Here is a 12,230-nt window from a genome sequence, read left to right on the forward strand (position 1 = left end):
TATTGTGCAGGCAGTGGGATGAGCAGTTGGATCCTAGGCTCAATGCAAAGCAGAAGGAGGCTGTTCTGGCCATCACAACACCACTGTCAATTCACCTGCCTCCAGTCCTTATTATCGGTCCTTATGGGACGGGCAAAACCTTCACTTTGGCTCAGGCAGTCAAACAAATTCTCCAACAGGAGGACACTAGGTGAGATGGGATGATCTGCAGATTTTTAATTAGGAGGCAAATACCTCTCTTTATTTAAAGGTTAGCAGAGTAGAGTTTTCATCTGGCTTTACCCCTCCCCCCCTTTCCCACCATCCCTCATTGTCTTATATAGAAATTTAGCAGAGTATTTGTGAGTCTTAATCTCTCCCTTTGAATTAAAAGTGGCGCCCTGTGAATAAAAGCACAGCATTTCATTTAGAAATCAGTGATTTGTATAGCATTGTGTTAGTGATCTTTGTTTATAAAACCTTATTACTTTTTATTTATTTATTTACCCACATTTGGTACGCCACTAATTCCTGTGATTCTAGGTGGCTTAAAATATGTAAAACTAAAACATGGATAAAAATAGAATAAAAGCAATTAATCATAAATAAATAAAACTTAAATACGTAAAGGACATGAAGGTAGGGACACATAGAATCTTGGGGCCATACTGTTCCACGCAGACGGGGCTGTGCCATGGCCTAGCAAGAATGTCTTCTTGCTATGTCACGATGCAGGCAGGCAGGCAGGCAGGCAGGCAGATTCTGTCTGGAGAAGATGGCCCTGAAGTAATGGAAAGCAATTGGAAAGGTTTTGTTGAAAGAATGTACATTCTCACAGAAGTTAGGAACATCATTAAATCATAAAATTTGCAGATTAATTTCATTGAAAGAAGTATGCAGAAAAGATGATCACTATTTTTTTGTAATTTTACTGCTTTGAATGATTTTCTGTTTCTTCATTGCTTTTTTATTTGCACCATTTATTCCAGCAGGATTCTCATTTGCACCCATTCTAATAGTGCTGCTGATCTCTACATAAAGGATTATTTACATCCATATGTAGAAGCAGGCAATCCCCAGGCGAGACCTCTCAGGTATTTTTTAAGGTTTATTACGTATCTATACAATATCTTAAGAAAAGGTGTCTGTTCCAAACAGTTTTGAAAAAAAAACCATAGAGCTTTCACGTTTATTGGCATTTTAAAACGATGCTTTTGCATAACCTAGAGACTCTAACATGCATAATGAAAGAATGTCATTTGTGAGCTCATTTCATGCATTAAAGATAAAGACATCCTTTTTTAAGTTGTTCTTATGTGTTTATTTGTGCTTTCCTAACTGAACAAATTTTGATATGGTCTTCTAAAAAGCTACTAAAATGTTTTAACAAAATATTGGTTGAATTTTGTTGGGGGTAAATAATGCTTCTTTAATTCAGAGCCAATTTAGAGTGAACAATTGTTTAAAAAGCTACATATCTGGGAAATCATAAAAAATTAGTTCAGTATCAATCTCTTTGTGTATTTAAATGAACTTGCTTCATGTATTCTTTCTAGAGTTAGCAAAGGAAAATTAATTGGGAAATAAAATATACGTGGTTTTTGTGAGAAATGTGTGTATACTTACATATCTGGAATATGTAGTTTTTTCTTAAAATGGATATGTGTATAATTTAGAGTTCATTTAAGTCATGGGTAGTCAACCTTTTTATACCTACCACCCACTTTTGTATCTCTTGTTAGTGGTAAAATTTTCTAACCGCCCACTGGTTCCACATTAATGGTGATTTATAAAGTAGGGAAGTAACTTTACTTTATAAAATTTATAAAGCAGAGTTACAGCAAACCCCTACCGCCCACCATGAAAGCTGGAACACCCACTAGTGGGCGGTAGGGACCAGGTTGACTACCATTGATTTAAGTCCTAAACCTTCTATGAAAACTTCATCACTGCATTCTATTGTCCTGATGTCAGGACATCAGTGGAGCATAGATAGAATATTTCAGCAAACAAACGTTTTATATTTAAAATGATACTAATGAGCATGTGAAGTGGCAGCTTTGCTGTAGTGTCACCTGTAACAAAGATTACATCATTCATAGCAACCTGCAATCTATAAGATAGCTCAATTTTGAACTGTCTCAAATTCAAAACACTCCAAATATGAGATATTTTGAATTTAAAACGTTTTTCATATCACCATGAGCTGTCCTGATTTCTCCTAGAATATTTCCTTTCTTACTCTGAGATAGCTTAGAATTAGAATTTCTATCTTCTACCCTTAAAAATAGAAAAGGATTGGATATATCAAAGATATTTTTCTGCAAGGAAAAATCCTACAAGAGTGTTTTCAGAAGATTGAATAAATGGAATGGACTTTTAAGAGACTTCATGTTTAGAACAGGAAATGTTTGAGTACAAAAGAACATATTTCATTATTTTCACCTTCTTCATTTGCAAACAAGATACTGGGTTGTATGAATAGGTATCACTAGGAAAATTGATTCTGTTCATTGCCGATCATATTTGGATATAATTGTATTTGGAAATAGGATTTATTACTTGTTAGTGTAATATAAGGGTTAAGCTATTTGGCTGCAATGGAGTGGATCCAAATACATCCCCTTTCACACAACCTCTGGGAGATTCTGGATCAGGTGTCACATTTTCCTGAAAATAAGACCTAACCAGAAAATAAGCCCTACACAAAAATAAGCCCCAGTTAGGCTTGTCAGACACGTTTAGTATTGTATTCCCCTTAAAATAAGACATAACCAGAAAATACGTTCTAATGCATCTTTTGGAGCAAAAATTAATATAAAACCACCGAGTCTTATTTTCGAGGAAACACAAGTATTTTTCTTGCCCAGTCCTGCTAACTCTGCCATGGTCATTGTTGTGCGGATAAAGTCAGGAAGATTTCTATAGAAGTTTGAATCAACATAAAGATGGATAATAAATGCAAAGACTGAAATTAAAAGAGATTAAGAAGAAGTCTTCCATAAAAATCACATATTCTTACAATCTTTTAATTCCTCTGCAACATTGGCTTGGCTCACTGAAATAAACTATTTGTTACTGTTTGATGAACATTTAGCCTTTGGTGGCAAGAACTCAATATTGCAGCTTTGCATGCAGTGGGTCGTAAATTCAGTCTCTGACAATTCTAGTTGAAAAAGAAATCACAAAGTGGACTGTAAAACTAAGTTTCTGCTAATACAGAAAGACAGTTCATCTAGATTAGGGGCAACTTTAAGACCTGTGACTTCAACTCCCAAAATTCCCTAGCCAGCCCCTAACCATGTTGAAGAGTTGCCATTAAAAAAATTTTTTTTTATTTTGATAGAGATTTTATAGATTTTATTTCTGTAATGGATTCTATTCCTTGGAAAGGCAAGGAAGACAAACGCCTTTGTATAAGCCAAAATATCTGGTTCAAATTGATTTCTTAGAACCGTGATGGTGATCCTATAACACGCATGCTCAAAGTGGCACTCGGAGCCATGTCGCCTGGCATGCACGATGTTGCCCATTCCTATTCTGGGTTTCTGGTGCACATGGGCGCATGATAATCAGCTGGCCTTCGTAAGTGCGGCAGTGCAGGAAATTGGAAGAGCTGGTCTTCTGGTTTCTGGCATGAGCGTGCGCAGCGTCCAGCTGATAGTCGCCCGTGCATGCCCGCCAATAACCGGAAGACTAGGTGGTTGGTGCGTATGCACATGCCGGAAACCAGAAGTTAATTTCCTGGCACGTGCATGCCCCCTGGGGAGCTTCCGGGTTGCATCTGCAACAAGTGTGCATGCGTTCCCCTTTAGGCACTTGGTGCCAAAAAAGTTCATCATCACTGTCTTAGAACATGCTTACGATGAAGAAATCTCAACTGTTGCAAATGGGGAAGACTAAATTCATCATGAAGTTGAGGAATCATTTATAGAGTTTATTTGTAATTTAAGTGTGGAGAACTTACTGAGTATATAACAATTTGATAGAGTCCATTGAAACCCAAGCTGCGATTTAATAATTTCAGATATAATGTGGGTGATTGTTTAAAAGCCATGCAGTTAGGAATTCTTAGAGATTAAGTACTGAAAAATCTTTCACTTTAGTCTTTTGAAATTTAATTGATTTCAGAAACCTATTTAACACGTTCAATAAGAAACTGTTTAGGCTTTCTGTTTAATGGAGGAATGGCCTCTGTTTGGAAAAGCAAATAGTATTTCTATTTTTAGAGATACTACGATTGCTTAAATGTTAACATTTACGCTTACCATGGTCAGAGATTCACTGACATTCAGAAATGTTCAAGATTTTTATTTCACTTTATATATTTCTACCTTATTATTTTGATTCCAAATAGAGAAACAAAATTTATGTTCCTCATTTGCTCCTTTTCCAGATAATTTGCTAAACAGAATTAGAATTAATAGTTTTAAGAATGAATCACAACAGAATTGTTTTCTTTTTTCATCTGCAAGAGAACAAGAAAGCTAATGGATTTAATCCATCTCCTTAGTTTTCATTTTTGTACTACTATGCTAGACTATGCTTATTATGAAACATGCTTTAAGTGGAAACAGTACATATATAGTACATATCACCCCAGGGACTTTTCCCATAATCTATAGGACACAGTTCATCTGCTGCTGCCTTCTCATGTCTGCTATCTTGTCAGATAACAGAAGCATCTTTTCATAGAGGGCTCTAGTGCTTGTGCTAGAAACTGGGAACTCATGGCGAGGCATTTATAAAATAAATGTAATATTTTTCATTAGTGAAATTCTTTGTTTCCATCTTTTAGCATTTTTTGCAGCAAATATATCTTAAGTTTTAGAAGGTTGATTGCTCAGGACTTCATAAAAATACCCCCCCCCAATCCAGTCTAGCTTGCTTTTTATTATTTTATCTTCCACAATTAGCTAAACAACTTTAATCATTATTAAAGATTATTAAATAGATTAAAACAAATGTAGATGAGTGAGTTCAAGAACTCCTATTGATCTGAGATTAGCATAATTCTTCCTCTATTTTTAAATAATTGCCTTGAATTACATACATAGAGGATAATACAGTTTTTATTTTTGATATGTTTTTCACATGTATCTAGTTGTATGTGTAGAAGGCATTTTACTTTAACTAGATCAAAGCCCCAGTTTCTTTGAAGTATATTTATTTCGAAGTTTTGAAATGTTTGCAAATGCTTTCAAAATAGCTGTGAGAAATAGCAAGGCAATACAGTGAGAAATGTTGCATAACTGCCAGTTGCAAGACATTTGTTATAATAGACCTGAAGTATAAAATCACCTTGCTTAAATCACTGTTGTCTCACCAAAGGGTTTGATTTTTCTTCACCATAGACCCAATTCAACTAAATTAAAGAAATGCCGTTTGAAAAGTTTTCTTATTTTCTTAAAATCTAAATTATAATAGTCCTGTGATCGGTCACTATTTTAAAATAAAGTTTCACCTAAAACTACAGCCTGGGGAAAAAACAAATGTTATGGAAAGTTTGCGAATAAATCAAGGATATTATATGGCTGGGTACTTTCACTGTGTTTGATATTAAATTATTGATTCACAGTTCTGAGATGAGAAAATTCCTTTTACTTATCAAACATAAATAATAAACATACGTACATGTCAGTGAACTTGTACAGTTCTCCCCTCCCCCTCCTTCCCATTACTTTATGAAATTTGTTCTGGATCCCCATCCTGCATCAGTTTAGGAAAATCCCATTGCTGTATTAACCATGCCTGGTCTGCTGAAGTACAGATAACAATAGGTATTAAATATCGATAAAATGTGGTTGATAGTTTAATTTCTGAATAAGATTGCAACAATCCACAGTCAAATTACAATGCATTTAATAGGAATGTTTTGTAATATTTTTTTGGAAATTGAGTCATACTGTGCATAGCTGTTAAATGCTTTGTGGACATATTGATTGCTTACTTTCGTATATGAATGTGCTACTCTATGTTACTGGTGTTTCCTTGGAGTGGGGCGATCTGAGTATTACAGATGTCCTTGACTTACAATCATTCATTTAGTGACCATTCAAAGTTATAATGGCACTAAAAAGTGACTTATGACTGTTTTCACACAACCTTTGCAGCATCCCCATAGTCACGTGATCAAAATTTGGATGCTTGGTAACTGACTCATATTTATGACCGTTGCAATGTCCCAGATTCAAGTGATCCCCTTTTGCAAGCTTCTGACAAGCAAACGGGGAAGCCAGATGCATTTAACAACTGTGTTACTAACTTAACAACTGCAGTGATTCATTTAACAGCTATGGCAACAGTGGTGGTAAAATGAGGCAAAACTCACTTAACAGCTGCCTCACCGACCAACAGAAATTTTGGACTCAGTTGTGTTCGTAAGTTGAGAACTACCTGTACAGGAGCAAAGCCACCCAAATTTAAAGACAGATAGCAATGTACCTGTCACAAGCTAGCCTGCCTTAAGCTGCTGAAATAAAAGGAAGCAAATTTAAGGTGTGTGGTAGTTTTTTTCTGCGTGTTTGTCTTTTGCTTTCCATTTTGTGTCTTGCACTTTGTGTATCTGTCATGCAACCCTGTTCCTTCCTTCTTCTTCTATATATCTGTGGACGACGAGACTTCTGCTCATTGTCCTGCAAGCTGTATGTGTCTCCTACATGGACCCTCTGCTTTGTTTTCTAATTATTGTCTCCCCTTTTTTTGAAGCACATTTTGCATGGCATGTACATATGTACTACTGATCCTTGAAATTGTAGTTGTAGCCCGCAGCTTGATTTCACCACATTGATTTATTTGTTTAGTTTGGGTTGAGTGTTCTCTGCTGTGGATTTATTTATTGCTTTGGGGATTATTCTTGCTCTGTATTCCTTACTCAGATGCATTTTTTTTTCTATGAGTAAAAAATACAGAGTGAGAATAATCCCAAAGCAATAAATAAGATTTTTTTTTGAATCCTTCATTTATGTAAAATAGTTCTACATGTGTATGTGGTGTATTAGTAACTGTATACACCAGGGGTGTCAACTCAAGGCCCATGGGCTGGATCCGGCCCGCAGGGTGCTTAGACTTTGCCCGCAGAGCCACCCTGGAAACAGTAAAGGACCGGCCCATGGTGCCTCTGCCAGCAAAAACGGAGCTCGGGAAAGCCGCATACTTTTTTGCTGGCAGAGGAGAGGGTTGCAGGAAGCTGTACCAGCAAAAAACGGAGCTTGCAAGGCCACGCGTGGTACTCTCAAGCTCTGTTTTTGCTGGCAGAGGGTTGCAGGAGATTGTCCCAGCCAAAAATGGAGCTCGGGAGCCCGTTTTTGCCGGCAGAGTGCTCGGGCCGCCACAGGCGCCCCCGACACGAGTGATGTCAAGCTGGCCACCTCTACCCTGGCCACCTCCACCCCCGAGGTCAAATACAACCCTGATGTGGCCCTCAATGAAATTTAGTTTGACACCCCTGGTATACACTGTGGTTGGTCTTCACTTGTAAGCTTCCTGCTCTGTATGGATTACAGCAACAATCTGAATTACAATGAATTGACCTGTAGTTACCTCATATGAAATGTGATATTACTCGGCAGCAAACAATGCAATTGTTACGTGCATCCCATCAGCCTTCTCCATGTGAGTGCATTCATAGCTTGGAAGAGACTTCTTAGTACATATCTGTGTGGCAGCCCATAGGCTGAAAGATTGCTCGTCCATGTAGTGGATCAAAAGTTAACAAACCTTTGGTGGCTGGATGCAGTTTCCAGTGTCAAAACAACAATACAAAACAAGCACATTGGGGCTTTCTGCTTTTTCATGGATCTGGGGAACAGATATTTATTTTGTTTTTTAAAGAAATTATATTTAGCTACAGGTTTTGTATATTCAAGTTTAAATATAATTGTCAGAAAATTGTGAGAGTAATTTTCAGTGGTTGAAGTTGGAGGGGCTCCAGAGCCTATATACCAAAAGAACTTCAGGCTAGCCTGGGAATGTGAGCTGCTAATCTTCTAGTAGATGAACAAAATACCTTCTGGGGAGTCGTCACTTGATTACCCAAATATCTACCAAGTTCAATGCCATTTTGTAGGTACTTAGCGGTAAAATATGGGAGGTTAACTGAGTAGCAGAACTGTTACTTGGTGATGCAAGTGGTTTATGTTAATGATTGAGTCCAGCATGGGTAAAAGAAGAAACAGCAGCATATTGTGAAACTTAGTACATACTTGTAATCATATAAAATTCCTTGTTTCTTCATTGGATGAAGAACTGAAAGTGGTTGTTAGGATTGGTTATGCAAATATAGGTAGGCCTCGGTTAACGACCACTCATTCAGTGATAGTTCCAAGTTACAGTGGTGCTGAAGAAGTGATACTTAAGTCTCCTGTGCCTGGCAACAACCACCTCACAGTGCACATTTTGCCCCATATGACCATTTGTACACCTAACATGCCCTCCTTCTGGCAGGAATTATCCCACAGCTCTTGTGCTAGTGCTGCGCCACGCCAGGCCCTTGTACCCCCCCTTCCCCTGTCCTGCAGCAGCCACCCTGAGCCTTGATGTTCTTGTGCTGTGTGCTACACTGGATCCTCACATGCTGTCCTCTGTGTGCTCCTGGCCATCTGTACGCGCCCCATCCCACAAGACACCAGTCACTTGCGACTTCCTGCTGGCTTCCCCACTGCTTTGATTATTGGAAGCCAGAAGGAAGTTCTCACTTAATGACCACAAACTTTACCTAATGGTGGCAATGTGGATTGCTCTTACTAAGCAATGCAGTTGCATGATATAGCATTTTACGACCACCTTGCTTAGTGATAGAAATTCCAGTCCCAATTACCATCATTAACCTGTAAAATAAGATTTGCTTAGCTTGGCTGTCATCCTCTTAAATCCAGGAGCCTTATTTCTGACATAAAGTGATAGAAATACTGTTTTTTTAAAACTGGTAAAGTTTTAATTCTATGTCTTGCACAGGAAGTAAATTACAAAGGTAAAGAGTGGGACCTGGCTGTTTAGAGCAGAGTTGGGTTTTCCCACTGATACAGGCAGATTAAGCAAAAGAGCAAAGTATAAATATTTTTCAAGTTTAAGGTAATTTGTAAAAAAAAAGCATATAGATGACTAAGGCAATTGCAGTGAGTAAGAAGAGCTGAACCACTAAGGAAAGGGTTTCATAAAAAAATCACAGTGATTAGTAGCTATAAAAATAACAAAAAGCTTGAACTATTACTTGGTTTGCAGGAATTCTGTTTTACCTGGAAATATAGCAGCTCAAGGAGCAGAATTCAGAGCAGTTCCTTGAAGACCTCAATGTTCAGATCTGCTCATGGACAATGATAGTAACACTGTGGAATTTTCCAGATAAAATTGAATGTAGTTTATAAGCTTTGGTCTTTTAAAAAATGATGATGATGATGATGATGATGATGATGATGATGATGACGACGACGACGACGACAAATAATCATCAATTGCCTTTATCATATATTAGATCTTCAGATTCTATCTCTAAAAATTGCTTGAGAATGCTTTTTCTCAAAAAAGGCAGGGCTGCTTTATGTTTCAGATAGGTGCTACGTTTCACCTTCCACGTGCTCTGAAGCCCTCGTTGGAGATGGAATCTGAAAGCCATTACCTCCTGCACTAATAATTTGAGTCCAGTAACCTTCTTCTGGTGGAAATAAAATGTATTGTAATTGAAGCCAATTAAGGCTAGGTAATGATATGTTTGCATAAGTGTAACCTGCTGGACTCTGATGACCTATGACACAGTTGTATCGGGGAGAGGGCCAACTAGTTTTACACTGCAAAATAATGCACACAATGTTAAGGAATTCAGTGTATAGTACATTACTTTATAGTTTACCTTGCTTAATAAATAGTGTTCAAAAATCAGGAGAAAAGTTAAGAGTTCACTGCTGCAATATTTTGTCCAAAAATAAGATCTTTTCCTCTTTTCCAGGGTTTATTTCAGAAATCGCTGGGTAAAAACTGTCCACCCAGTTGTGCATCAATACTGTTTGATTTCAAGCACACATTCCACCTTTCAGATGCCCCAGAAAGAAGACATTCTTAAACAACGAGTAGTAGTGGTTACTTTGAATACTTCACAATATCTGTGTCAGCTAGATCTCGAGCCTGGTGAGATAATGTTTTATAAGAAATTATTATTGCTCCTTTTTCAATACAAAGTTCTCGTGATCTTTTTCTACAAAAAGTGAAAGCTATAGCAGCTTTATTTTGTGTGACATTCTGTGTGAATTGAAAGCAGTGAGAAAGAGATACTGTATATTAACTCATTTTTTATCTACATAAAGTTATATATGTATTAATTCATACTCAGGCATGCCTTTATCGTGGATCTTTTCTATAGACAGTTTTAAAAAAGATACTGTTAGCAATTTGAAAATCAGCCAAATCCTTTCTTCTTCCCCCGTAAATGAAATAATATTTTAGGATTTCAAGGGGACTGACATTAAATTGGTATGGCAAAGATTAATTTTTCAGTAAGTTTGCAGCTGTGGGAGAGGGGGGTTAATTAACAACATGGGAGAGGGGGAAAAGTGTGGCTCCTACCTTTATTTTCAGTTAGTTTGCATTACCTTGGCACAGCTTTGATTCTTCAGAACATTTGACATCAGAATTTCCACCATAAGCGGAATTAACTATAAATCTGAATTTCTATATTGATCTCGCTTAAGGATTTTCTTTAAGTGAGCTGTGGGTGGTGAGAAACACAATGGTTTCTTTAAATGAATTGTAGGCAATGAAGAGGAGTTTGTACGATCTCCTTATGAGCTATATTTAAATTTTAGATTATTTATATATACACCGGTATTTAATCTGTGAGCATTATGAAGAAAGTGGACAGATTTGCTGTGGATTTTCGTCACTTCTCTATAGATTTAAATCTTTTAACCAGTTTTGTTTTTAATTAGTTCTTGTCTGAAGAGACCCAAATATTAATTAATTAGAATTATTCTACATGTCAGCTTCTCAAACTTAGTTGTTTGAAGGTACATAAAAGCAGTTGTAATAAATAATAAAATAATGAATATTTTCGTGGGAAATAATCCATAGCTGTAAATATATTTATATAGGGGTTTGTTCAAGTTCTGTTCAATCTTTCTTTGCTGTAAAATCAACACATATTTCTAATATATTCAATCTTACATATTTCTTGCCATATATTAAGAATTTAAAAATGGCTTTCATACATTCCCATTTGATCAGGAAAGACCTTCAGTGTTTGCTCTAATATTTTCACAGCAGCTCTACCTTCTTCACTTTTCCATATATGAGGAATATTATTTTTCATTTAAAAAAATCATTCAGATCTAATTAGCTATTCAAAGGGACCTTCTTCATAATAATAGTTGAAGTGCTATTATTATTAAAAGCTATTTAAGCTATTTTTCATTTGTTATGAATATCAGAGGCAGTCTCTCCCAAACTGAGATTATCCATTTTCTGAATGAATCTTTTGTATACTTCAGTTACATATTTTCTCTTTCTCATCAAAAATCTTCAAATTTTTAAACTTGAAGTGTTATTCCCCCCTGGATTTTATTATTTATCTGTATATAAATGAATCTGAGCTTTTTCAAACTCATTCTTTGCATTCTGCTTTGGCCTAGATTATTTCTACCAAGTATTCTATTGATAAAAAATAACACACATACGCACACAAACACACAAGAAAATAAAACTTGTCTGAAGAGTTAACAATTAAACATTAAAAATGCAACATGCTATATATTTCATTTTAAGCCAGATAGCATCACATTACAAAATCTAAGAGGGAACATTTCAAAATATTCCAGGGGACCCATCAGTAAATGCAAACACTTCAGCAGCCAAATAATCTGAAAGCCTAGAGTGAAATATGGAATCTCTATAGATCACTGCAACTCTTATCCTCTACTTCCAATATTAACGCACACCAGGTTTTTAAAGGAGCATAGAGGACCGTCTAATTATGGGAAGATACTCAGTCACTTCCTTCCCAGAATAACAAGTCAAGATCTCCAATTGAAAACATTAAAAAAGAAAATGGATGATAAGAGAGTTCAGACAGAGATGACAGACATTTTTCCCATATTCAATCAGCTTCTATTTCTCTAATACGTCAAGATCAGGGAAAGCAGGAACCAGTTCTCGTATAAATAATGTTTCGTACATCTTGCTTTACTTCTTTGAGGCTTGCATGTGGATGAGAAAAAGGAGTTGCGAGGGGGATACCTTTTGCTCATCTAAAGATTTTAAATTTT

At 36.5% G+C, this 12,230-nt stretch overlaps 1 protein-coding gene across 5 annotated transcripts in view; it reads left to right on the top strand.

Annotated features, from left to right (window-relative positions):
* HELZ (helicase with zinc finger) overlaps positions 1–12,230 on the top strand; it is a 147,392-nt gene that overhangs the window by 87,828 nt on the left and 47,334 nt on the right. For 3 of the 5 annotated variants that reach the window (XM_032212405.1, XM_032212401.1, XM_032212403.1), the window contains exons 13-15: positions 11–190; positions 969–1,073; positions 9,923–10,101. In XM_032212405.1, the coding sequence (XP_032068296.1) occupies positions 11–190; positions 969–1,073; positions 9,923–10,101 (464 nt within the window). The remainder of the gene's footprint in view (positions 1–10; positions 191–968; positions 1,074–9,922; positions 10,102–12,230) is intronic. The other 2 variants (XM_032212402.1, XM_032212404.1) reach the window with 1 other exon arrangement.

This window comes from Thamnophis elegans, chromosome 2 (genome assembly GCF_009769535.1).
Source record: "Thamnophis elegans isolate rThaEle1 chromosome 2, rThaEle1.pri, whole genome shotgun sequence".
Taxonomy (NCBI): domain Eukaryota; kingdom Metazoa; phylum Chordata; class Lepidosauria; order Squamata; family Colubridae; genus Thamnophis; species Thamnophis elegans.